Raw genomic sequence first — 27,868 nt, 5'->3', positions numbered from 1 at the left:
CAGAATAGATTCACATTTGATTTTTGTTTGCATTTACTTATGTTTTATTTTTGTTTAAATATTCCTACATTTTATTCCAACTGTTTTTTCCCTACTTGCTTTTATTGTTTTTATCTTAAATGTTTTAGTCATGTAAAGCACTTTACATTGTCCTTGTACTGAAACGTGCTATACAAATAAATTAGCCTTGCCTAGATGGTCGCACACTATCCGACAGAACGTAAACGTAACAAGTGCAATTCAGGTATCTTGACTGGGCAACCCGAGCTTAGGGCCACAGGTTTCGTGCCCCACCGCTACTGAGAGCGTTTTGGGCATGCACGCTACAATTTCAGATGTCCATTATTTAAACAAATGGTGGGTCGAAACCTAACGCTAACCCTCAAGAAGGGGCCTACTAAAGTCTGCCAGAATTCTGGCAGACTTGGATATATAGACACAAATATTTCTAACTGGCTTGTACTTGTATAGTGCTTTATCAAGTCCGACAACCCCAAAGATGTCCTTCATTCGTTCACTCACACATAGAACTTAACACATTAATGTGTATCTGACTGTCACAGGGCTGAAGATGCTTGCACAGATTCTACTCCAGAAACCCATCAGAAGTTGGGAAACACAGATACCAAATGAGAGCCAATATCAAGCAATCAAAATCTCTCTCTCTCTCTCTCTCTCTCTCTCTCTCTCTCTCTCTCTCTCTCTCTCTCTCTCTCTCCTCTCTCTATATAATATATATATATATATATATATATGAGAGTTAAGTTAGTTGTAAGGCTCTCCTGACAGGAATAAAGTAGACCAGGGTCTTGTATGGGTAAATGGTGATGTTAGGAAATATCTACTTGCACATTCCTGAAAACTGTTAACCTTAAAAATCTAATGGAAAAGGGTAACATGAAAGTCTAAGTGTCTCACATGCAAACTTAGGTCCACAATTTGGCCAAATATGAAAACTGGACACATTATAGCGATTAGTATATAGGCTCACCCATCTAAATAATGAAAAACATGTGTTCTAACCACTTTCATGGCCACAGCCAGATGTATACATATCCAGCACCAGACATTAATCTCACCATCTTACACCACATTTTTTCTTGTGAAAACAAATGGGTTTCTCAGGAGCCCATGAACAATACTGTTTCCCGCCACCTCGAAAATTACGGTCAAAGCCAGCCTCCATCACGAAAATTACACTGAGGTCAAATGAGCCAATATTTCGAAATACACGCCAGCCGACGCACGTTCTGTTGTAAAGATTAGCTTCGCGCTTACATGGTGCATTACGGTAATAAAGCAGCAGGGGTGGCTTTGTAGGCGAAAAAGAGAAATTAAGAGAAAAGGAGAAGCATAACCCTAACAAAATATATATTTATATATAAAAAAACTATTACTTTCACAATGATACTATAACCACAATAAATATTTCATAATTGTACTGCTTATTTATTTTACTGCTTATAAGTTTCTTATAATGCCTATATGAGATAAACTGGGCCTGATTTTAGCAATGTATTTCTCCAAAATCATAAAAGGTGACAACATACTGTCTTCATATTATGTTAAAGTGTCAGTCATAGTATAAACAGAATCAATATTTCATAGTAAGAAGAGTTTGTTGTGGCCTCTTCTGATTTAGGAAAAATAAATTACTGAAAATGAGACAAACACATCCAGAATAGGCATTGTAAGGAACTTTGACTTGTTTTTTATCCAAAACTCTACAGTGAAATTATGAAATATTTATTGCTTTTATTTTTTAAAAGATCCTCTCCGGCGTTACTACCTTAACTAGTTGTGTATGAGAGACCTAAAAAAAACGCGTGAGGGCTGACTTGGCTGTCTGAGGTTTCAAAAAAAAAAAAAGAAGGAAAAAAAAAGCGAGAGACATATATTGACACACGTTTCTGACTTGGAGCAGAGCTTTGTTAACAAGCCGCATTTTTAAGGGTGGACACGCCGCCTTTTATTGTTGTTTTTCTGGAAGTTTTCCTGCCTCCAATCTCAGCTCAGGATTGTCGCTTATCCCTCTGACAGATTCTGGCTGCTTCACTGCTCCCCGCCACCAAGGTGAGCTGCTAGTTTACGTTCCTCGCTCTTTGATTCCGCTTCATTTTGTTTTAATATTATGAAATGCATTAAGTGGCCAAAAGCTGGACGGAAAACGTGCGCGCCAGATCAGATGAAGCAGTGATGGATGAGACTGTAGGCAACCAAATAGTTGAGCACTAGACCGAATAAGGACCAATGTTTCCAAAATAAAATGATACAGATGTCTAAGGCTGTTGCTCAGGGACCCAGAGTGGCAGTGTGTGGGAGTTGAACTCAGAATCTCCGACAAACAAGAACAATGCCCTAGGGCTCAGCATACTGACACGTTACCTAAAATCTTTTTAATAATGTATATGTTTCTTCCCATGTACTGGTACGGGTCTCTGGTACTAACGACAGTGGATTAACGACTCACTGTATGCGCTTTGACAAAACAGAAATGTCTGTGTGAAAAAGGAGACAGGGCTCAACACACTCTGACCTAAAACTTGTCGGATCAATCACGACCAAGGAAGACTCCTGGTCTATTTTTGGTCTATTTGATAAGAAGAGATACACTTTGACAATGTAAAACACATCTGCTTCGGGGAAAATAGCTACTAAATAAAATCTCAAAACCGCAAGGTAAAACAAAATGCAAGTGATGTAAAAGTGGATTATGACTGAAGTTTTGTTTATATGTCATTTGCCGTTTTAATAGCACCTGTTGATGAAAAGTAAATAAGTTGATGGGTAATTTAGGAACGTCAGTCACATTTTATCTGGGAAGTCAGCGTCCTCCCACTTTATCGAATACCAGAGTGGGGAGAGCAAACCAAATCTCTTGACTGTTTTTAATGAAAGATTGATACTTCAATTTTAAAATGCCATTCACCACTTCAAAACGTATTGCTTTAATTCCTCTTTCATAATAGCTTTTTATTGTATGTTCTTTTTGATGTAATGATGTTTATTTCGCCAGATAAATTTAATTTTTTATTTGGTAATTTCCTTAATATGTTTTGGTGGTTTATTTTTAACTTTATTTCCCTTGCACTTTTATTTTTTTATTTATTTTTTGATACACTGTATATATGTGGACACATTGTATATACCTTATACCTTAATGCATCTTTTCCTCCTTTTGGCACCTTCTTTTGTTTATTAAGCCGATGTGTGACAAATTAATTTTTGCATTTTTTATAGTGTTGTGCTGCCCCAGGCATCTGAACAGAGTTCCAGTCAAGTAAAAGACAACAGTTGTGGCTCCCTCAGCAAGATGTTAACGAGGCCAAGTGTACTTCTGTTTCTGACTATCTTCACCCAAGTGTTAAGAACCCATTGCAAGCCTGCTAACACAGAAGAAGGTATGTTAGATGGAAACTTTTATTCAATATTACTCTGCTACTTCAACTTTGGGCTGCAACTCAGTAACCTGACAACAGCCAGCTGCATGTATCGCTCCGCCTAGCTCCACTCACATACATCTGGGACACGGCTCATTTAAAGTGATTTCCCCAACCAAATTTTTGGTCTGGCCAATCAGGACGCAGGGCGGGTGTTTCATGGATGTGACGTAGTGGAGAAGCCACCGTGAGATTCCAACAACAATGGCGGCTCGCATCGAGGAAGCAAGCGTTAGCATTGATGCTGCTATTTCTTCCGTGTTGTCCAATCTATCTGATATTGTTTCATTAAAAGAACATCAGAGAACGGCTCTGAAGGCTTTTGTTGGTGGAAACCATGTTTTCGTCCTTCTCCCGACCGGATTTGGCAAGCGGTTAGCCGCTAACGAGCGGTTAGCGGCTAACCGTTAGCGGTTAGCGCGAACCATGTTAGGAGGCCTTTAGTCCTCAACGCGGTCGGCCCGGGATGGACTCCGACCCGCGGCGCTTTGCCGCCTGTCTTCCCCCCTCTTCCTGTCAGCTCACTGTCAATAAAACGCTTGCCACTACAGTGTTTCCCGCACGAATTTGCTTATGCGAGGCGGACCGACTCGCGGGGGGGGGGGGGGGGGGGGGGGGAGGGGTGGACGACACGTTTTCCGCGGCCGCCTCGCCAAGATAGCGCTGCGGGAAACCCTGCACTAGAGCGGCAAACACATTAAAAAAAAAAAAAGTTGTTTTTTTTTCCTGCGTCGGTCTCATCAGCGTCACGGGTTAGCTTCGGTGTGAGTGGTTGAAATAGCACGTCGATAAAGATGACAGACAAGTGGCTTATCCAATCATATGCAAGGAGTTTTGATAAGGCCCAGCCTTCAGTAAAGGCAAGTCCTATGGCGGTGTCCCAGATGTATGTGAGTGGAGCTAGGCGGAGCGATACATGCAGCTGGCTGTTGTCAGGTTAGCAACTCAGTGGATGAGCTAGTAAATAACTTTCATTCTAAAGTCTTAGACATCATTGACTGCATTGGTCCAGTTAAAGCGAACGTTTTTTCACAAGAAACATTCTCCTTGGAGAAGTGCTTCAGCAGTTAGAAGTGGAAAAAAGGGAGGGTCAAAAAGCTGAACGCAAGTGGAGAAAGATGAGACTCCAGGTTCACTATGACATCTATAAAGAGAGACTTTACAGATATAACTTACAATTGAAAAATACAAGAAAATCTTTCTTCTCTGAGATCATCAAGAAAAACATTAATAATGCTCGTGTCTTATTTGCCACAGTCGACAGGTTAACAAATCCTCCTGTGTCCGTGACTTCTGAACTCCACTCCACCAGGGCCTGCAATGAATTTGCTAACTTCTTTACTGAAAAAATCCTAAAAGATTAGAGGATCAGTTTGTACATCCATATCAACTCCAGAATCAAAGCTGTATTCAGCTGGAACTTACCCTGACAAAATGTCCCAATTCAGCCAAATAAACTCCAAAAGCTTAGAGCAGATCATTCAGCAGCTAAGTTCCTCCTCAAGCTGTCTTGATGTTCTACCCACAGCTTTCTTTAAAAAAGTTTTACCTGTCATAGCGTCTGAGTTGACTCAGATAATAAACACGTCCCTTCTGTCAGGTGTTTTCCTCCAGTCCCTAAAAACAGCAATTATCAAACCACTGCTGAAAAAGAACAATTTAGACAAACTTCTACTCCAGAACTACAGGCCCATCTCAAACCTCCCCTTTATCAGTAAGATCATTGAAAAAGTTGTGTTTCAACAATTAAACACCTTCTTAACAACGACCAGCCGCTTTGACGTTTTCCAGTCAGGTTTCCGTGCTCACCACAGTACAGAGACCGCCCTTATCAAGGTGTTTAATGACATCCATATAAATACAGACTGTGGAAGAACCATCGTGCTGGTACTATTGGACCTCAGTGCAGCATTCAATGCTGTCGATCACTCCATTCTGTTAGAGCGCCTGGAGAACTGGGTCGGCCTCTCTGGTACAGCTCTCAACTGGTTTAAATCCTACTTACTACTGTCAGCCTGCTGTCAGTCTGCCACAGGGCAGCTGTTGCTACTTGCATAGTTCACCACCGTCAGGGTGTGAATGTGTGTGTGAATGGGTGAATGACTGAACTGTAGTGTAAAGCGCTTTGGAGGTCGTCAAGACTAGTTATACAAGTACAAGCCATTTACCATTTAAAGGACAGAGACTTTTTTGCGTCGGTAGGTAACTTTACATAACCTGACTCACGCCAGACGCATGTCGCTCCGCCTAGCTCCACTCACATACATCTGGGACTCCGCCATAGGAATTGCCTTTATTGAATGCTGGGCCGTATCAAAATTCTTGCATATGATTGGATAAGCCACTTGTCTGTCATCTTTATCGACGTGCTATTTCAACCACTCACACCGAAGCTAACCCGTGACGCTGATGAGAGCGACGCAGGCTAGTGCTCTAGTGGCACGTGTTTTATTGACAGTGAGCTGACAGGAAGAGGGGGAAAGACAGGCGGCAAAGCGCCACGGGTCGGAGTCGATCCCGGGCCGACCGCGTTGAGGACTAAAGGCCTCCTAATATGGTTCGCGCTAACTGCTAACCGCTCCGGGGCGTTTTCCGCAGCGGACGCGGACGTGCCCCGGAAAACAAAACTTGCCAAATCCGGTCAGGAGAAGGGCGCAAACATGGTTTCCGCCAACAAAAGCCTTCAGAGCCGTTCTCTGATGTTCTTTTAATGAAACAATATTAGGTAGGTTGGACAACACGGAAGAAATAGCAGCATCAATGTTAACGCTTGCTTCCTCGACGAGCCGCCATTGCTATCAAAACAGTCTCACGTCATGGTCGCGTCTCCACTACGTCACATCTATGAAATTCCAGCCCTGCGTCCTGATTGGCCAGACCATAAAATTGGTTGGAGAAATCACTTTCTATGGGCGATGTCCCAGATGTATGTGAGTGGAGCTAGGCGGAGCAACATACGTCTGGCATGAGTCAGGTTAAACTTTACATGGCAGACGACAAAAATCACATGTGGGGTTCCCCAAGGGTCCATCCTGGGTCCACTCCTATTCAACATCTACATGCTCCCCCTTGCTTAGACCATAAAAAACAACAACATCAGCTACCATAACTATGCAGACGACACACAGCTTTACATCACCATGTCACCAGGTGACTATGAACCAGTTCAGGCACTGAGTAAATGTTTAGAAGAAATCAATGCCTGGACGTGCCAAAATTTTCTTCAATTGAATAAAAACAAAACAGAAGTAATAATATTTGGACCAATAGAGGAGAGATCAAAAGTTAGCACACAGCTTCAGCTGCTTCAGCTAGGAACCACTGATCAGGCCTGAAATCTGGGTGTAGTGATGGACTCAGACCTGAACCTCCAAAAGCATCTAAAGACAATTACACGGTCAGCCTTCTATCACCTGAAGAACATTTCCAAAATTAAAGGACTGATGTCTCAGCAGGATCTGGAAAAACTAATCCATTTATCTTTAGTAGAATTGATTACTGCAACGGTGTTTTCACAGGTCTGCCTAAAAAGTGCATCAGACAGCTGCAGCTGATCCAGAACGCTGCTGCCCGCGTCCTCACTAAAACTAAGAAAGTAGAGCACATCACCCCAGTTCTAAAGTCATTACACTGGCTCCCTGTATCTCAGAGAATAGACTTTAAAATACTTCTGTTAGTTTATAAATCCCTAAATGGCTTAATTTCAATGTTAAACTATGGTAGATGGTAAATCCGCCAGTTACAGGACAACCTCCCTTAAGGGTCCCACTGTTGGCGTGCTGTTTTTATCCATCACTTTCAGTATAAACCATGTCTAAAAACGACAACTCACAGTATGTAAAGCAACCAGCTTAAATTTAGTAAGAAAAATGTTTTCTTACACCTTTTACTAAAAAAATATCCCTTTTTCCCCAATCTTGACATCTTTCATACGTCTTTATCCTTTCAATTATTTCTGTTTAGCTGCCATGAATACAACAACTATTCTTCATGATTGATTACTACACTGTAATTTCGGGTGTGTGTCATCAACTGTGTCTTCTCTTGTTTACTGCGTTTCCACTGGTTATATTGAGTACTGCTTCCTGTGTTTTTGGAGAATACGGCACCAATGTTTGCATCAAGTAAACATCTACAGCACTATATCGGCTCACAGGCGTCCGGACAGAGTTGTGCAACTTCTTAACACCCGAGTATATCTCAGGCTTAATGACTTCCATCTGTAGCCTGAGGGCCGCTCCACTGCCTAACAGCCCCTTCAACCCCTGCCTTGCTTCATACCTACTTCTTGACTCAATGAAAATAACTTTAAATCTAGAACTAGGAACATTTTGGGGTTTAATTTCTTTTCAGCCTAAATGTGAGACAGAGAGTTAATGAACACTTTATACTCAAATTTCACATCACTGTCTACCAATGCAATGTGTAACTTTATTCAGTGTTTATTTATTTATTTTTTACAAGTTGGGCTTCTGAGTAAAAGTTATAGCTGCTCTGTGGTGTTTCTAGCTTTATGAGTCAGTTAGAAGCAAACCATATCTGTGGATTACAGTAGGGAAATGACGTTGCTCTGCTTTAAGGCTCTGAATAAATATTTTAGATAATCTTCAAATACTATCATCCTACTGGTTTCAAGGTGTAAAACATCTCACCTGGAAAGTTTTAGGAAATATTATAGTGTTTCAAATATTTCTTTAATTACAGCTAAGGGGTGCTCTGATGATGATTTGTGTACATACATTTTTGTCCCCCAGTTTATTCAAAAATCTTCTTTTACATGTAGTGGGATATTTTATGTTCAAAATGTTCCCATCCAGTCAGATTTATTGCTGTGCAAATGAAAATATTTTAATAAATGAGTCATTTGTTTGTTTCTTTTTGTAATAATTAGCAATGGCCCCACAATGGACTCATCCAGAGGAAATGGAGAAAAAGCTTCAAACTGTCCGAGTCAGCAGGACCGTGAAGTTTCGATGCCAGGCCAGCGGCAACCCAACTCCCAGTCTGAAATGGTACAAGAACGGGAAGGAGTTCAAAAGAGACCATCGTGCTAGAGGCTTCAAGGTTAATATATTTTTAACAATATTCTTTTAACATCTTTATGTAGACTCTCTGAAGCAGGTTTCCACTGAACCAGCATCAGCTTCCTCACCAGAAGCAAGGACATGTTTGTAATGTCTCAATATTGGATCCCAACCCTCTCACCTAGAGTAAGAAACGCTTTCTGATGGTGAGCAACAGTGACAAGTTTCACCACTGACCTGAGAAACAATGCAAGCTGAAACTCAATGTCCCAAAAATGAATGCTGTGCCATAGTTATACCTCCAGGTGAGGTGGGCAATTCTAGCCATCCGTCTGGGTAAACAGAGATCTCAAAAATATTCACATTCATTACTCAGAAGTATTGCTACTATGGTTTAAAACACTTCTGTAGAAGTTGAAGTATCAACTCAAGCTTTTTAACTGAAGTAAAAATATTAAAGTACCAGTTTCAAAACTACTTAAAGTGAAAGTAATATAAGAAAAACTGCCGTTAAGAACAAAAGCCTAGACCATGTACGTATCTTCAGTTCCAGTCCTCGTGGTCCGATGTCTGCAACTTTTATATGTGTCCCTGCTTCCGGACACCATAGTGAAATAATGAGGTCTCTAGCAGGACTCTGGAGGAAAAGAATGCTGGATATGTACTCACAGTTCGGTTTTAAAATTGTCTGGCAGAGAATGGCTGTTTAAAGATGTGCTAACAGGTGGCACTAGAGGAGGAATCAGGGGTGAAGGCAGAGTCCAAGGTGAAGCTCATTCCAATTAGTGGAGTGGAGATGAGATGAGCAGATAATAGTATCAGGGAAACATCTAAAATCTGGCAGCCAACCAGCCCAAAAAATAACTTCAGCAGAGGTGCGTAGTAAGTAGTTACATTTACTGGAGTAAGTTTTGAACAAGTAGTAGTTTTACAGCACTGTACTTTTTAATTATACTTGATTCATATTATTATTCATATTATATCAAGTATCGCTGCTCTTACCTGAGTGAAATTTCTGGCTATTCCACCTACTTTTTGAATAAAGAACATACTTGTTTTAGCCAGAAATAGGCCAGAGAGACAAAAACCTAGTTTATGTTAAACAGTGACTTCCTATTTGTACACATTTGTTATTTTAATGTTATTTTCTATCTAATGAGCTAATTGAGCCATTTGGAGGTCAATGAAAGAACATTAAACAGTAGATATTGCCATTGGAAGTACTTTGGAGTATTCTAACGTACTGTATGTATATTAACCACTGTAAGTGTTGCTTTCAAACTTAATTTTAAAAATCAGTGATTTAGTTTCTTCTGCCTAAAATTGTTGTCTTGTAATTATAATATTCTTTGTATATGTTTTTTCCTTTAAAATACCAGAACTTGCGTATAACAAAACTTTTTTGTCTGTCAGATTTACTTTTAAAATATTAAATCATCAGCTGTTATGATTAGTTTCTCAAGAAGGTTGTAAGAAGGTTACTTGGGTAGCCTTCTTACAGATTTTTTTTGTATTCTTACGTGAGTAATTTCTTAGCTGACTACATTTTACTTTTAATTGAGTAAAAATATGTTGAAGTAGGGCTACTCTTACTTGAGTAAAATTTTTGGCTACTTTACTCACCTCTGACAGGCAGGAGTCATATATCAGAGCTCTGATTACCCCGTATGTTCCTAACAGAGCACTTCGCTCTCAGACTGCAGGTCTGCTGGTGGTTCCTAGAGTCTCTAAAAGTAGAATGGGAGGCAGATCCTTTAGCTATCAGGCTCCTCTCCTGTGGAACCAACTCCCAGTTTTGGTCCGTGAGGCAGACACCCTGTCTACTTTTAAGACTAATCTTAAAACTTTCCTTTTTGACAAAGCTTATAGTTAGAGTGGCTCATGTTACCCTGAGCTATCTCTATAGTTATGCTGCTATAGGCTTACACTACTGGAGGACATCAGGGCCTATTTTTCTCACTCTACTGATTTCTACTGTTCTCCAGTCTACTGGTTTCTAGTTTTGCATTGCATTGAAATGACTGTCTTCATTTCAGCTTTTAACTTTTTGTTCTCTCTCTTTTTTTTCTTCATAGTAGGTACACCTGGTCTGACGTTCTGTTAGCTGTGACATTATCCAGGGAAGACAGATCAACCGCTATTACCATCTAATGTAGAACAGATTACTGGATCAATGTGTGCTTCTGTGCTTTTTTGTCTCTCTTGTTGTGTCTCTGCTCTGTCTTCTCTAACCCCCAGTCGGTCGAGGCAGATGACCGTTCATACTGAGTCTGGTTCTGCTGGAGGTTTTTCCTTCCCGTTAATGGGGAGTTTTTCTTTCCACTGTCGCTTCATGCTTGCTCAGTATGAGGGATTGCTGCAAAGCCATGGACAATGCAGACGACTCTTCCTGTAGCTCTACGCTTCTCCAGGAGTGAATGCTGCTTGTCGGGACTTTGAAGCAATCAACTGGGTTCCCTTATATAGGAAATTTTTGACCAATCTGTATAATCTGACCCAATCTGTATAATATGTTTCATGAATTGGCGCTATATAAATAAAATTGAATTTAATTGAATTTATGATAGAATAAGATGACTTTTTTACCCTTGCCTCTGTCCTGACTAAAGCCTCCTATAGGTTTTCTTAGAATTTTTCATATAATAATATTATTAATAATAATAATATTTCTCTTACAGTTTTCTTGATTGTTTCTTTTCCACATCTTTCAGCTCCGGCACCATGTGTGGACTATCATAATGGAGTCTGTAGTACCCTCTGATAGCGGAAACTACACCTGCTTGGTGGAAAACCAGTATGGCAGCATCAATCATACCTATCAGCTGGATGTACTCGGTAATATCTTAAACTTTTATTAACACTTTTTAACAATCCATATGGCTATAGTTATATAAGGGGTGGTTCACAATTCTCAACATTTTTCAAGTGTAGAAAACAATACAAAACCCTTCCCACATCAGAATGGTGTAATCATGAATAACACCTTGCTTTAATTTGTTTATAACGTAATGGACTTTTGAAAACATACAGAATAAAAACATCTATCCATCCATCTTCTTCAGCTTATCCGGGGTCGGGTCGCGGGGATCAGAATCAGACATACTTTAATAATCCCAGAGGGAAATTGTTGTTTCAGTACCATCAACATTACATAAACATCACAATAGCAGCTTCAGTAGGAAGGCCCAGACTTCCCTTTCCCCAGACCTTCTGGGCCTCCTCCCGGTGGGACGTGCCTGGAACACCTCACCAGGGAGGCGTCCAGGAGGCATCCTGACCAGATACCCAAGCCACCTCAACTGGCTCCTCTCGACGTGGAGGAGCAGCGGCTCTACTCTGAGTCCTCCCCGGATGACTGAGCTCCTCACCCTATCTCTAAGGGAGAGCCCAGACACACTACGGAGAAAACTCATTTGGGCCGGTTGTTTCCGGGATCTCGTTCTTTCGGTCATGACCCAAAGCTCATGACCATAGATGAGGGTAGGAACGTAGATCGACCGGTAAATCAAGAGCTTCACAACGGACCAGTACAAGGCCCGCTTCAAAGCAGACGCAGTAATAATCCGCCTGTCTGATTTCCTGTCTGATATCTGAATGGTAAAATCTGTTTGTGTGTGGTGTGGTGCCGTACAAACCAACCAGTTTTATCCAAGATTTTTTTTCGTTACGTGTGGTGTCTCTCAGGCTTTGAAAATCGGCCAACTATTTTAAAATCCTGCTGTGTGAAGCAGCCTTTACTTCGAACCAGCCAGGGTTTGTCATGGTGCAGCCTTGCCTGCTGCACCATGGACATTTCAGGGCACTCTCAGCCTTCCATCTGGCTCCAGATCCCATGCTCCACCAATCACCTACACCTGTAAGCCACTAATCAAGCCAGGACTCTTTCCACCTGTCATCACTATTTAAACCTTCCTCAGTTAGGTCTCCCCTGTCGGGCCGTACTGTTTGCCACTGTATACCTTATCCTGTTTTCGTCCAGCCTGAGTCTCCGCCTGCCTGCTGTTATTCTGGTCCTGCTCTCACTCCAGTTCTGCAAGTATACATCCAGTGTGCTGCGTTCCTGCTGTGGTTCTGGCTTACTATTCTTCATTCTGCTGTGCTGCTGGTCTTGCCACCTCTGTGCTCCGGCTCTATCCTGTTTGCCAGCTCCAGCCATTAACTGCCTCCTGCTCCAGCCTGGTCTGGACTCTGGTCCTCATCATCCACTATTCATCCTTTTCAATAAACTCTCTTTAAACTTAACTCTGTGTGTGGTGTGTTCGGGTTCAGTCTACAAACCGACCACATGAACCCAACACACACACAGAGCCCTCATCAGGAAACAAGCCCGGTGGATCCAGAACCGCACGCCTTAAGCAGCTCCATGGATTCCTTATGCCAGGAACTGAGGGAGGGATTGGCCACGGTTACTGTCGCGCAGAATAGAGGCAGTTGTCTTGTTGCGAGACTTCTGGGAGGAGCGGGTCTCGGACCTGACCCGGAGGCTTCATGGACACTCCGCTGTGGCGGGCCTCTTGAGGGACATGGATTGGGACTATTGGGCAGGAGTTTCTCAACCTGGTCCACCACTCAGCAGTCCGTCTACTTCGGCTGCCGCCGAGAGCCATCCTGCTGTTGTTTCTGTCACCACTGTCTCCTCCACTGCCGTTTCCTCCGCTGCTGACTCCGCCATCAAGAGTACTCCTGCTGCTGCTTTGGCAGTTTCCACTTTTGCTGTTCCCTGTCGCCTCTTTCACCACCTCCACGACACTCGGTTGGCTCCTCAGGTGAAGCCTTTAGCTGCTGCTCCCAGCGCTGCTGCTTCTATCTTCTCCACGTCAGTAGCTCCTGCTGCACCTGCAAGCCTCCTCCACGTTATCAGGAAACTGGTCTGGTCTGAGAAAAAGATCGGGGCGAAGATCTGCCTCGACCTCCATAAACAAACTCGGGTCCGGATTAAAACCATGAGCGGAGCAAACACCGGAGTCTCTGGGTGAGTAACTCTCCCTTCTCATAACAAGGAGCAAAGTTTTAGCGTCCAGAACAATAATTCTCCCGGAGCGAACACTCCGAGCAGGAAGCGGGTTCATGTCGCTGCCTCTGGTTCGTGCTGACCGGTTCTGCTGCTTGTTAGCCGATGAATGCATGTTTTTGGCCGGATCATTCTGTAACGAACGGAACTGAACAGGTGGACTCAGTATTCAGGCCAACAAGCAGAATGTATGTGTTAAAGACGTTTTATTGCGCTCAGACTGGCAAGACAGGGACAGGCTCAATGGTCAAAATGGCAGTCCAAAAACTGGTACACAAAAAGCAGTCCAAAAACAGGCAGAAGTACAGACAGGGATAAAGCAAGCTCGGATAATCCTAGAACAGATTCAGGTCGGTGAAACAGTAAATCAGTCAGACAGGGCAGGAAAAACAGGTTCAGGGTCAGGCTGGCTCAGAATCAGGAGGCAATCGGGTTTGCATCGACAGGTCAATCAGAAAAAAGAACGCTGGAACAAAACTCACCATGGGCTCGTAAATGATCTGGAGGAGAACTGAAGACTGAGGCAGAACTATATAATGGAGTGCACAGATGAATTGAAGTGAAACTAATTACAAGAAGGCAGGTGGAACTAACCAGGGCAAGGGAGCTGACAGATTGCTGAGGGGAGACCAAACAGAGCTGATAAAGTGACAGGTGGAAAACAGATAACCTAAACAGAACAACACGTCTAAATCAAAGCCAAACAAGAAAGAACCCAAAAGCAGAAACTTAACTAATAAATCGGATAACATAAACCAAGACAAACCCCAAATCGTGAAAAAATCCTGGATCACCAGCGAGCTAAAGGAACTGTTAAACAAGAAAATACCCTTTAGGGAGCAAAACACAGCTCTGTACCAACTCGCAGACTTTTTGCAAAAAAATGCATAAAAATGCCGCCAAACTCGCTGGAAACCACTCATCTACCCAGCCGATCAGTACTTGACCGCGAGCGCCTGTTGGAGTTACGATCAAGTTGTGTTTTTGGACTTTTAAATACCACGCTCGACTGCTTACGTGACTGTGGCGTCCTACGGAGACCAGCCCCGGAGGCCTGTGAAGCGGCGGCCTCGACGAGCAGCTCACGCCGGAGGAGAGCGACGCGGAAGCGGTGTAGCCGGCCGAAGAAGCGCGGGTGCCGAGGAGGCTTAGCAGCGAGGCTAAAGGCTAACCCATTCAGACCGCCGCTACCATCCATCTGGCTTTCCAACGTTCGCTCACTGGATAACAAAATGGACCATTTTCAACTCGAGCTCTCTGCAAAGAGGGAGCTCAGGGACTGCTGCGCTCTCATTCTGACCGAAACATGGCTTTCATCATCAATCCCAGACAACGCCGTTAGCCTGGAGGGGCTAGCTACTTTCCGCGCCGACAGACAGACAGAACTCTGCGGTAAGACCCGAGGAGGTGGACTCTGCGTTTACACCAATAACACCTGGTGTAAAAATGCTAGATTAGTCACAAGTCTCTGCTCTCCGGACATTGAGCTTATGATTATTAGCTGCAGACCTTTTTATCTGCCTAGAGAGGTCACTGTTGTTATCATCGCAGCGGTTTACGTCCCTCCCAGCGCTAATACTAAAGATGCTATGGGTGTACTCTATCGGACTATCTCTGAGCTGCAATCTGCACACACAGAGGGTGTTTTCATCATTGCTGGGGATTTTAACCAGGCAAATATGAAAACTGTTCTCCCTCATTTTTACCAACACGTGGATTTTGCAACTCGGGGAGAGAACACTCTAGACTTAGTCTACACAAACATTAAAGGAGCATTCAGAGCAGTCCCCCGCCCCCACCTGGGCTCTTCAGATCACCTTTCTGTGATGCTAATTCCTGCATACAGGCCCCTGCTGATCAGAGCAAAACCAACAGCGAGGCAGGTGAGGGTGTGGACTGAGGGAGCAATGGAGGCGCTCCAGGACTGTTTTGAGTGCTCTGACTGGAACATGTTCAAAGCTGCTGCAACTTATGAGGACAAGATCAACATTGATGAGTACGCCATGACTGTGTCAGCCTACATCAACAAATGCATTGAGGACGTCAGCACCACCAAGACCATCATCACCCGAGCCAACCAACGACCCTGGATTACTGCGGAGGTCCGTCAAGCGCTAAAAGCACGGAACTCAGCCTTCAAGTCTGGAGACAAGGAGGCACTGAGGACAGCGAGAGCCAACCTGAACCGTGCCATCAGGCTAGCAAAGCGGAACCACAGCCAGAAAATCCAGGAGCTTTTCCATGACGCCAGCAACACCAGGAGCATGTGGAAAGGCATCCGGGCGATCACTGAATACAACACGCCCTCCCCCCCGGTGGGTGAAGTTGATGCTGACTTCCTCAATGGACTAAATAACTTCTTTGGGAGGTTTGAGGCACTAAACAGCACTCCAGCAGTGAAAGCTGTTCCCCATCAGGAAGAGGAGGTCCTCTGCCTTGACACCGCCGACGTGTGGAAGACTCTGAGGAGAGTCAACCCGCGGAAGGCCCCAGGCCCCGACAACATACCTGGGCGGGTGCTCAAGGAGTGTGCAGGTCAGCTGGCTGGTGTCCTTACAGACATTTTTAACACCTCGCTGGACCAAGCCACAGTGCCAGCATGCTTCAAGTCTGCCTCCATCATTCCGGTGCCAAAGAAACCTCAAGTCACCTGTTTCAACGACTACCGGCCTGTTGCACTGACTCCCATCATGATGAAGTGCTTTGAAAGGCTGGTAAAGGAACACATCGTCTCCAGTCTCGCATCAACACTCGACCCGTTCCAGTTTGCCTACCGACGGAACCGCTCCACTGAGGACGCCATCTCCTCTGCTCTTCACCTGAGCCTGGCACACCTGGAGGAGAAGAACACGCACGTGCAGATGCTGTTCCTGGACTTCAGTTCAGCGTTCAACACCATCATCCCACAACATCTGGTGGGAAAACTGGAGCATCTGGGCTTCAACACACCCCTACGAAACTGGCTGCTTGACTTCCTCACCAACAGACCTCAGTCAGTCCGGGTCGGACAGAACACCTCTGATGTCGTCACCCTCAGCACGGGCTCCCCTCAGGGCTGCGTCCTGAGCCCCCTGCTGTTCACCCTGATGACACACGACTGCGTCCCCAGGTTCACCACCAATCACATCATGAAGTTTGCTGACGACACAACGGTGGTGGGCCTGATCAGAGACGACAACGACCAGGACTACAGAGAGGAGGTGGAGCAGCTGGTGGGCTGGTGCAGAGACAACAGCCTGATCCTGAACGTGGAGAAGACGAAGGAGATCATCGTCGACTTCAGGAAGAACCGGCCTCACCACGCTCCACTGCTCATCAACAGCTCAGCTGTGGAGGTGGTCAGCAGCACCAAGTTCCTGGGGGTGCACATCACGGACAACCTCACCTGGACTGTGAACACCACGTCACTGGTGATGAGGGCACAGAAGCGACTGTACTTTCTGCGGAGGATGAGGAGAGCCCGCCTGCCCCCGCCCATCCTCACGACCTTCTACAGAAGCACCATAGAGAGTATTCTGACCAGCTGTCTCTCTGTGTGGTGTGGAGGCTGCAGTGCCTCCGACTGGAAGAACGTGAGGAGAGTGGTGAGGACAGCAGAAGGGATCATCGGGGCTCCTCTTCCCTCCATTAAAGACATTTCATCGCAGCGCTGTGTGTCTCGAGCCCATAACATCATCAGGGACCCCTCACACCCCCACCATAGACTATTCTCCCTGCTGCCCTCTGGAAAGAGGTTCCGCAGCATCCGCTGCAGGTCCACTAGGTTCTGCAAAAGCTTTTTCCCTGTTGCAATCAGACTGTTGAACTGCTGAAGTATAAAAGTGTACCACACTAGATTCGCTGATTTGCACATTTGCACATTTGCACATTGTATCGTATTCTGCAAAATTGATGCTGCACCTTAACCGGAAACGTACTGCAAAACTGTGTACAATGCAACTGTCTACTTTTAAATCACTGCTGCACCCTACTGCATATTTGTCTACATTTGGTTTACATTGTTTACATTTCAACTGCCTACTGTTCACTGCTGCACTTTATCCGGAAGTAAATTGAAATTTATCCTGTAAGTGACTGCGATTGATCACTGCACTTTATCCTGTACTGTAATTCACTGCAAGGTATCCTGTAGAGTTACTGCAATATTTCTGAGCTGTGTGAAAACGAAATTTCGTTCTGTATGCACTCTGTGTATACAAAATGACAATAAAGAAAGTCTAAGTCTAAGTATAAACAGAGCTCTCAACTCTCATGCAATGACCGTGTGACACGCATTTCCCTGACTTTACACGCCACACATGACATTTCTCATTGATAAAAATAAGGATGGACAATATGGCCCGCGGATGATCCGTTCACAGCACTGTCCATTCAGAGCTCAGTCTAAACCCCGCCTTCTGTGGAGCTGTTTCAGCTTTTTTTTTTTTCCACTTGTAACCATCAGTAATTATTCCTGCAGCTGTTTGGGTTAACAGAGGAGCAGCAACAGCGATCAGTTATAAATAATTTTGGTCTTAACCAGTGGTGAAAGTAAGCCGTACCGGTACTGCGTACGCAGGAGGTAAGGGGGGGTTGAGCAGCTGCCAGATAAAGCCTTCACTCAGTCAATTCAGTTGAGTAATGGCTGCACGTTGGATCAGAAAACAGATCCACTAACCAGATGCAGTCTAAAACACCACTTAGTCTGTTTATGAGTTTCTTTATTATTCATTCCAAATTGTTTCTGGACTACAGTATATCTGCTGTGTTTCTGTGCCTCAACGCTCTCACCCACTGCTCCTCAGCAGACTGACTCCAAATGGACAGGGTAAAGAGAGCAGAGGAAGAGGCCAAGAATGGAGCCTTGAGGCAGTATGCATGAGTGGGGCTGTTAAATTAAATAAAATAAGCTAAAAAAAAGTAGTTCTCCATTCTTCAAAATAGAGTGTAATAAATAATAAAAGTTCTCAGAACTACTTTACCCCCTAGTGTTAATTTTATTCTGTGATTATTTATACATCTGGGGTCAGTTACTTTTGATCCATTTATGTGGGCCTATCAAAAAAAAAAAATATATATAGTATAAGAATAAAGCAAACAGCTGGAATGGACTCAGGAAAGTGAAGTTTTTGTTACAGCAAACAGAATTTCTGGACACGAGTGACAATCAGAGCAAACTGTATTTTTGTCAGAAATCTGGAAACGACCACAAAGTCGTTTACTTGGTGGGAAGGTGCAATATTCAGCGTAAATGTTGTGAATGGAGATTAAACAGACGTGATTCTCCTCATATTAAGCAATCTTGGTATGTTGAAACAATCACGGGAGAACAGTTTTTCTTTTAAATAGCGATTTTAAATTGAACGAACAAATAAATAGCGTTTTAAAATTTTAAATGTTTTTATCATCTCCGTCTTTTATCTAAGGTAAAACCATTTTTATCTTTTAAACTCTTTGAGCAGGTTTTACACTCTTTTATTTCTAGCCGTCTGGACTACTGCAATGCCCTTTATTCAGGCATTAGCCAACGAGCTCTCTCCCGTCTGCAGTTAGTCCAAAATGCAGAGGCTCGTCTTTTAACAGGGACCAGAAAATATCAACATTCTTGCGTCTTTGCAATGGCTCCCTCTTCGTTTTAGAATTGATTTTAAGATTTTATTGTTTGTGTTTAGAGCCCTGAATGGGATGGCTCCTCAATAAATCACCAACCTCCTCCAGATTTATTCTCCGGCACGAGCTCTGAGGTCTGAGGGCCATCTTCAGTTAATAGTGCCTAAGACAAGGCTTAAAACCAGAGGGGACAGAGCCTGCTCTGTAGTTGGCCCCAGACTTTGGAATACTTTGCCCCTCCATGTACGGACTGCCTCTACGCTGGAGTGTTTTAAGTCTCGTCTTAAGACCCACTTTTACTCTTTGGCTTTTAACACCGCGTAGTTGTGTGGTCCTCTGTGTCCTTTTATTTTATTTTATTAAATTTATTTTATTTTTTGTTATGTACAGCACATTGGAAACTTTTTCTGTTGTTAAATGTGCTATATAAATAAAGTGGATTGGATTGATTGGATTCGTTTTGTGTTTTAATGTTTTAATCCACTAACTTGAACAATAAAGTGCTGACACTCCTCTTTCACTTTTTAACAAAAGTAAAGCATCTCTACTTCCATCTCTAGATTTCTAGTCAGTTAAAAATGAGTCGGAGTTGACTGGATCCACCGTTTCTGTGTCCTGTTGCGTTTTCACCAGAAAACGTCATGGAAATGGTGGCCATAGGTTTTTGCTATTGTATTCTGCACGTGCCATGCTTGCACAGAGCTGCCCAGACGGAGCTACATGTGGTGCTGCAAAATCCACCTTCCCTGTTGTCTCGTAATGATATGTGGGCAAGGCCAGTAAATATCAGAGTGTATTATCCCTCTGTTTCTCAGTTTAGGTGCATGGCCACGTCCTGATAGATTATACTGAGATTAAATTAGAAACAAGGGGTCTCTGTTTATAACTAGATAACTGTTAAAGGAAATTGATCACACTGGATTTAATTTGAGAGCTTCAGCGTAATGAGGATAATATGCATTCTACACTTTCCTGATTTTTATTTGTAAAATATTTTGAAAACCATGGGTTATTTTCCTTCCACTTCATAAACCTTATAGTCGGTCTATCACATATAATCTTAATAAATTACATTGAAGTCTGTGATTGTCAACCTTGGCATTTTCCAGTTTTATGCCTCAATGTGGGATTTTATTTACTTTGTGTTTGATAATCAGTCAGCCGTGTGTACTTTACATACAGATTTATTTGTCTTCATTGCTGAATATCTGCCTCACTGCTCACCAAAAGTCAAAACAAAGATATATTTGCCCTTCTACCTGTGTTGCAGAACGCTCTCCCCACAGGCCCATCCTGCAGGCTGGCTTGCCAGCCAATCGTACTGCAGTGGTTGGCAGCGATGTGGAGTTTGAGTGCAAAGTGTTCAGCGACCCTCAGCCTCACATTCAGTGGTTGAAACATATTGAGCTCAATGGAAGGCGCATTAGTCCTGATGGTGTGCCCTATGTCCGTGTCCTGAAGGTAGGAGCCTAATTGGCTTTTTTAATTCATTTTAATAAAAGGTTCATAATGCTTTTTGTAAATGACAGCTTTTATCTGCAGCATTTTTTTTATTTGTTTAGGTAAATTTGTATGATAGACACAGGGTTCCTATGCAATTTATGAAAGTATGGAATCTGACTATTTTCAAGAGTAGATTATTATTTGTATTATTACATAGGAAAAGAATTACACTAACAATGGAAGAAGCTAAGTAAATCTAAGTAAACATACAGAAAGCATAAAATCACAGTACTTAATTTTTCTATTAATAATAATAAAAAGCAAGGTAAATCCTAATAAGGGCCTGTCCTGCACTCTTCTATCGCTCTTGCTCCCTGAGGTTGGGTCCTAAGTGTGTCCTGTTCTCCTGAGGAGTCTTCCATGCCCATCTCTTGCATGCAGAGATGAGACTGAGGTATTTTAAGTGGTGATGGTGTGGCCCAAAGAGAGGTTCTGCAGTACAGGCTCAGTCTAACAACCTTTTCCCACTAACAGATACTGGAGGGCTCTTCCTGACAGAGCCCCCTGTTGGGTTTCTGGGTGTGTTAACTTTTGGGTCTAGTGTTGAGGAGGAGAACACTCCTTTCTCCTCTTTTCCCTCAGAATCCTGAACTACCCTTGTTACTTGCTTTATTTTCTAGACTGCTGGCCTTAACACCGCGGACAAGGAAATGGAAGTCCTTCAACTGAGAAATGTCTCTTTTGATGACGCTGGGGAGTATACATGCTTGGCGGGCAATTCTATCGGGTTCTCTCATAACTCTGCATGGTTGACAGTCTTGGAAGCTAGAAGTGGTTCTGTCTCTCTCTACAACTTTTCAGCGACATGTCTGATTAATTTACTTGCTGTGTGCATGGTACATCTCTGAGGTTAATTGTTCCAGTTCCTCTTGAATGTTTCTAGAACTAAATATAAACACTGGGGTGACTGGGCCTTCAGAAATGTGTTACCCAGCTTCTGGAAGCAGATGCTTCTGAGTCTCTGTTCAGGCACTGACCTGGACCTTTTTAAATTCAAACTTAAGACCCTGTTATTCTAGAGGGCTTTGAATACTTAGCCGCACTGTGGTCTTTTACTTCAGATTTCAAACTTTTATTTAATCTTTTACCTGTTTGTTTTGTTTGATGTTTTTGAATGTTTGTTCTGATATTATTGTAAAGCACTCTGGTTGGCTGCTGTAAAGGACTTTATAAATGAATGAATGAAATTAAAATGAAATGTCACACCAGTGTTTGGGTCACTGGCTCAGAGCTGATGGAGTACAAAGCCAAATGGAGAGGAACTGGTGGAGACTGGGTGGAACAAAAAGCTCAAGATAGCAGCCTCCACCGTCAGGAGTTCAAACGAAGACAAGCAGCTGTGGAGATCTGACATCGCTCTGAGGCAACAGAGTAAAACTGCGCTCAGACATCGTAACAGATATGATCAGACAAAGCAAGCAAAAACCTGAAAAAGGGGTCACATTTATTTAAACTGTCACACTTGTTCATGAAAAAATCTTTAAAAGTGATCAACTGCTTATGCTTAATAACCACCATGTTATCAGTGCTCCAGCTGATTGTTTATTTTCTATAAATATAGAATAGGTGTTCTGATGAGGATCATTGGTCAGAATAGTACCTTGAAAGTTACTTTTAAGCAGGTATTAAATATTTTTAATTAAACCTATATTATTTTTTGTTGGTCTGATATAACATTGTAATCTTATTAAGTGAAGCATTTTCATAATTAACAGAAATAAAGGCTTAAAACCAACCAGTCTGTGTGTAATTAATCTATATAATGTGTTTGTGTAAGCGAATGGGGCTACTAAAGAAAATTAACTCTTCACCCCTGCTGCGTAGCAGGGTTGCTTGAGCTAACCATGAGTTTGTCTAACTTTTTAGCTGAGATCTGCACAAGGATGTCAGGAAAGGCACATCCTTTTTCTGGAGGAGCCTGTAAACGCTGAAACAGAAATGCTCCGCAGAAATCTTTGCCGGTAGAGACAGATCAGACCCTGATTAAATGTCTTATCATTTCCATATGAATTCACTATTTTCAAGCGTTACCATTTTTTGTCGCTGTCAATGATTTATCCTAATATTCTCAGCCTGCACATTCCTTATATAACACAAGAGGAAGCTCTCAGTTCTTAACAAGTTCTTTGTGCTGCTCTTTGTTTTTAATCACTTTTATAAATGAGAGAAACCCTCTCTATATGACACTGGTTTATATAACATCACCTTTTTATATAATGTAGGTGACCCAGAACATCTTTCTAGGCAACTCTATGTCGCACTGTTAGGAAATTGCACTCCGTTACTTTATAGAGGTGTTCTGTAGTCACAGACTCACAAGACTAATAAATGAACGATAGAATGAAAATTTATTCCGCATCAATTCTTAAGGCTTCCACTGGTAGTTTTCAATTCATGTATTTTAGGTGTAATGGCTGCATAGATGGCACCCACACTCCTATCACTGTTTATTAAATAACGATTATGTGAATAAGATTTTCCATAGCAATAATGGATAGATAGATAGACAGATAGATAAAAAAATGCATATGGAGCGCTTGCTTAAGGGGAAATAATGTCCAACTATTTTGCTACACACACAAAAGTATAGAAAGGTAAGCCTGTTAGATTCACTTTTAAGCACCACACCTCGGTAAGCATCTGTGTCTGTGCCCTCTCTGTGGCGGCAGACAAAGTGTCATCATCATCATCATCATCATCATCATCATCATCATCATCATCATCATCATCATCATCATCATCATCCCATAATGAAAGATCCAAAACGGTCTTCACTCTAATCCATTATAAAACACAAACGGGGTATTAATACTACAACTCCAGGAGTTTTGGGCCACAAGCCCCCACAAGAGTCAGTAGACCATCCACAACTAAAAAGACAAAGATAAAACTGTTAAATTACACATCCACTCCATGCAAGTGAACCACTTCATTTGTTTTGGAGGGGCTTTTTTCAACACTGTTTGAGCCACAGCACATTTCTCCCCTTAAATAACATCACCTTTACTTCAACTTAAATTAAAAATATACATATGATATAGAATTATTTTAAAGCATGGTTAGCACAAATTATATACCTACAAGAAAATCAGTCTCAAATCATTTTTAGACTGATGGTGTCATAGAGCAACCCAGTCCCACAAGTTGGATAGAGCCAAACAGTGGCAAAAGGATGAATGAACATATCGGTTATTTCAATACATCACACCATCCCATCATTAATTGCTGAATATAGCCAATAAATGCTTTAGTTGGTAAGGATTAAACATAATAGCTTCTAACTGGACCTAAACTGATTAAACAGCATTTTTATATTTCATCTTGATATTTGCTGCACCGTCCTTTTTCTGTCTGTCAGGTTTTACCTTTACGTAATGATTGTGCACACACCCTTATTTCGGGGTCATTACTGAGTGTAGTGTGAGAATACAACTTCAATACTCCGTGAAATAACACGGAACTCTTGATTTTTTTTTCAGCAGCAACAGCATTGTTTCTTTTTGTTTAATATGTTAAGATTTCTAATTCCATTGAAAAGAAATACACATTAGGAGGCTTCTTACTTCCTGCCTTTGCCATGGTGAATTGAGTTATCTGCGTTTCATTGATGAGGACTTCTTTTATGCTTAACCCCTTTTGTCCTAGAATGAAGACCAGGATAGAATAGAAATGCAGGACAAGAGATAAAGCTAGGCTTGACCTAGTGTGAACTGTGCATCCTGGCTTTGTCCGTTCCACCAAGGTATATCCAAGCTCAGTAAGTGTGACTATGCCAAGCCAGGTTTAAGTAATTCAGGTAAATGCCCGCCCAAGGTTTTTTTTCAGGAGACCATGAGGTCGATCACAGATTCATTGATGCTACAATGGATAAGTCGCGTGGACCAAACTCCAAACCAAACTATCAAAATCTTTTGATAAAGGCTGCTGAAATTAAAGCACACCATACTTAGGTCAGGAAACACTTTGGAGTTACTTCTATAGCAAAATAAATAAATAAATAAATAAATGTTTAGCCATTTCGGTGATCTGATTCTGTGACTCTAGAGGGCGCAGTTTCGCAGACCCCGCCATAAATCTGGGAAGAAAAGCAGCAGATGGATGCAACTTTTTCAGCAGACAGCCTTTGGAAGATGATGTTCCCCTCATATCAGATTTTAATAGTGGCTTTAAATATTAATACAAAGATTGTTTGCATTCAGAACATTAAGCATAGACTAAAAAATAATACATGATATGCAATGAAATTACTTATCCACGATAAAATATATCAAATAACATAACATTTGTAACGGCAGTTATAATTACAGTTCAGATTTTCACCACGAGATGGAGATGTGACACTGTTGATGTCATGGAGAAAGTTAATTTGAAACTTCTGTTTTTGAGTGCCCTGTTTTCTATTTTTTGTAACATTTTGTAGCATTCATGAGAGAAATTAAACAACAATATTTATATTTGAGTGAAGCTAGAAAAAAAAAGCAGTCAGATTAAATATGTTAAAATATAGTATTCTCTTTGGAGCGTCATTCCTTCAAAACTCTTATGCAACAAGTGGAGTTTGCTTAAGAGGAAAAGAACCGAGGGTCCACCCGGCTGCTTAACCGCCAGCAAAATGCGGCAACTTTAACAAAGCATTAAATAGAATAAAAGAATGAGGTTTGTGATGCCAATTAATACATTTCAAATATGGGCATATGATACATCGGCTGGACAGATTGCTAACAGTGTGATAAAAGTGACCATTGCTTTATATATTTTAATGCATGCATCAATATTGATCCTGCTTTCACTGAATTCCTTATTCAAAGAAGAATTTTGAACGATCAGACCTCACAAAGTTTCTCCTTTCTCTTTGACCCTACCTTGTTGGATGCCATAATACAAGATGTGGACGTGTTTGTTTCATCTTTTAATATCAATTGTACTCATATTCTGGATCAAATAGCACCAGTGAAAACAAAAAAAGTCTACACTTGAGGTACATAGACTGCAACTCAAAGACCTAATTTATTCTCTGAGTGAGTTGCTACAAATGCAAGAACCAAATACTTTGCAAACCTCAGAGCTGCCAAACAAAAAAAAAATCTTAAAAGTTTAGTTTGGCGCATCTAAGAATTTGACAGCTCTGGTGTGCAGCAAAGCAAAGCTCTCCACCACCAGGAGGTCAGTGTACAAATGTATTGTTTCATATCCTTAAATTGTCACTAGAAGTAGTTTTAAATTGTTTTAAAGTGACAAAGTGCACTCCAAAACTGTGCAGTCAGTCGGTCAAGATAAAAGCCAGTGGCAGGCTATAAGCTGTGTATGCCAGGCTGTGGCGGAAGATGGACAGGTTACTGTGGTCAGATGAAGGACTCGGGATGCCAGCGGAGTCAGAGGAGCAGAGGCAGCCAATTATTCCTTTTTAACGATTTAAAAGCTTTATTTCGAGCTTTTATAGCTCTTTCACATTCCTTTGGCCACCATGGTATAATCTTACTTTTATGCTTACCTGCCTTCTTCTTTATTTACTTCTTTGCAGCCTCTAGAACAATTTTCCAAAATTAAATATTTAAATTTTCAGCATCTATATTTCTATCAATTCCTAGATCAATAATATTTCTAAATTTATCCTAGTCAGCACTACTGAATGAACATTTCTTCAACCTATTGTTTCATATTCCTCTTGACTCAATCCTACTACTGTCACAATAGGATAATGATCACTTCCTACTGTTGTCACCTGACTACTTCCCATGTACAAATGCCTGCTAATGAGTCTGACACTAATGTGAGATCTAGTGCTGTTTCTGTACCCTCTCTGATATTAAATCTTGTTCCACTTCCATCATTTAAACATCTCCATCACCTCCTCAATCACCATTAGCATCATTACCGTTATCCCTAATGTGCTATCAGCATTAAAGTCCCCACAGCAGATCACCTTCCCTACTTACTGTATCACCAGTTCCTCGAGCAACTCTAACGACAACTTTTTACATGGATTATAAAAGTTAACAACTTTAATATTTCCTTCTTTAGTCCATACTTCAATTATTAAATATTCCAACTCTTTTCCTTTCCCTAAAACTCTATATTGTGTTCTTTGTTTTATAAATATTATACATCCTCCTCCACTACCCTCCCCCTTATCTCTATGGATGCTATCATATCCTTTAATAACAAACTAATTCTGATTTAAGCCATGTTTCTTGAACACATATGATTTCTGTTTTTTTTTTTAAATCTTTAATAATTCCTTTAAACTCCTGACCATTTGCTATTAAGCTTCTTGCATTCCATTGTACAATAATCAGTTTGCCTTATCACCTGGGCCTCCCACTTTCCCATCTGCTTCAAGTCTTGTTTTGATATGCTCCCAAGATATATCTTTTATTCCCAAAAACTTCTCAGCTCCCTTAACTATTATTTAAATTTTCTCGGTTTTGTTTTGACTTTGATCAGAACAGTTGATCACATATGCCACAGACAAAATAATCTTATCCACTGACAGTTCTAGATTTGCTTTCTCTGTTTGACCTGGTTCTATTCTCGACACCTGGATAACATTGTCAGAATTCACCCTTCCTTTTTGTCCTTGTACTTTCTTCACTGCTTCTACATAACCTGTGTTGTTAAGTATTTTAACCAGTTGTATTTCCACAGCCCTCTTCCTGACTTCACATCCACCATATGTTACCCTGTGTTGGCCACCACAATTACAACATTTATCCCATTTTCCTTACATTCTTCCACTCTATGCTCACCTTCGCATTTAGGACATCTCTGCTTCCGTTTGCAGACTACTGCTATATGCCCATACCTCTGGCATTTGTAACAGTGTAGCGGTGGAGGAATGTAGGGCCTAACAGGAAAGCTCATGCATCCTATTTTCACTTTCTCTGGAAGTACGGACTCCTGAAACTCCAGAAGAACCGACAAGCTCTCAACCCTTTCACGATTTATTGTTCCCACAGTCTCTTAATTCTACTCACCTCACCTCCATTAATACTGCGCTTGAGTTTGTCTAAGTCTTCTTCTACAGGTATCCCTGTTATCCCTTGCTGTTCAAAACGTCAGTCCAAGCTGCAGTTAAGATCCTTTTATTATTGATCTTCAAAACACCAGTTGCAATGCAGCATAAAAACGAATCCAAAGGTTTGAGCCGTGATCAAAGGCAAGAAGAGAACAAAAAACATCCAAAGCTTGCGGTCAGCAAAAAGTAGACATACCCCATCACCCACTCACTGATACTCCGCAGGTGAGCAAAACAAGTGATATTACAATCGCTGCCGACACCACGTGATCAAGACTACGCCTAT

The 27,868-nt window shown here is 42.0% G+C and overlaps 1 protein-coding gene across 1 annotated transcript; it reads left to right on the top strand.

Moving 5' to 3' along the window:
* The first annotated feature begins 1,887 nt into the window (after positions 1-1,887).
* LOC118565025 (fibroblast growth factor receptor 1-A-like) lies at positions 1,888-22,296 on the top strand. Its single transcript, XM_036144556.1, has 6 exons — positions 1,888-2,073; positions 3,241-3,401; positions 8,332-8,504; positions 11,176-11,299; positions 20,335-20,525; positions 21,188-22,296. The coding sequence occupies exons 2-6, from the start codon at positions 3,314-3,316 to the stop codon at positions 21,413-21,415; spliced, it is 804 nt and encodes a 267-aa protein (XP_036000449.1). The 5' UTR covers positions 1,888-2,073; positions 3,241-3,313; the 3' UTR covers positions 21,416-22,296.
* Positions 22,297-27,868: the final 5,572 nt, after the last annotated feature.

The sequence above is a fragment of the Fundulus heteroclitus genome, chromosome 12 (assembly GCF_011125445.2).
Source record: "Fundulus heteroclitus isolate FHET01 chromosome 12, MU-UCD_Fhet_4.1, whole genome shotgun sequence".
NCBI classification, from domain to species: Eukaryota; Metazoa; Chordata; class Actinopteri; order Cyprinodontiformes; family Fundulidae; genus Fundulus; species Fundulus heteroclitus.
Note: the sequence above shows the minus strand (reverse complement) of the source record. Positions and strands in the feature narration are given on the sequence as shown.

What these genes read in the sequence shown, in the direction of transcription:
- LOC118565025 (XM_036144556.1), top strand. Translation starts at nt 3,314, where the DNA reads ATGTTAACGAGGCCAAGTGTACTTCTGTTTCTGACTATCTTCACCCAA. An exon ending in CTATCAGCTGGATGTACTCG is followed by an intron (nt 11,300 to 20,334) that starts GTAATATCTTAA and finishes CCTGTGTTGCAG; the next exon opens with AACGCTCTCCCCACAGGCCC. An exon ending in CCTATGTCCGTGTCCTGAAG is followed by an intron (nt 20,526 to 21,187) that starts GTAGGAGCCTAA and finishes TTTATTTTCTAG; the next exon opens with ACTGCTGGCCTTAACACCGC.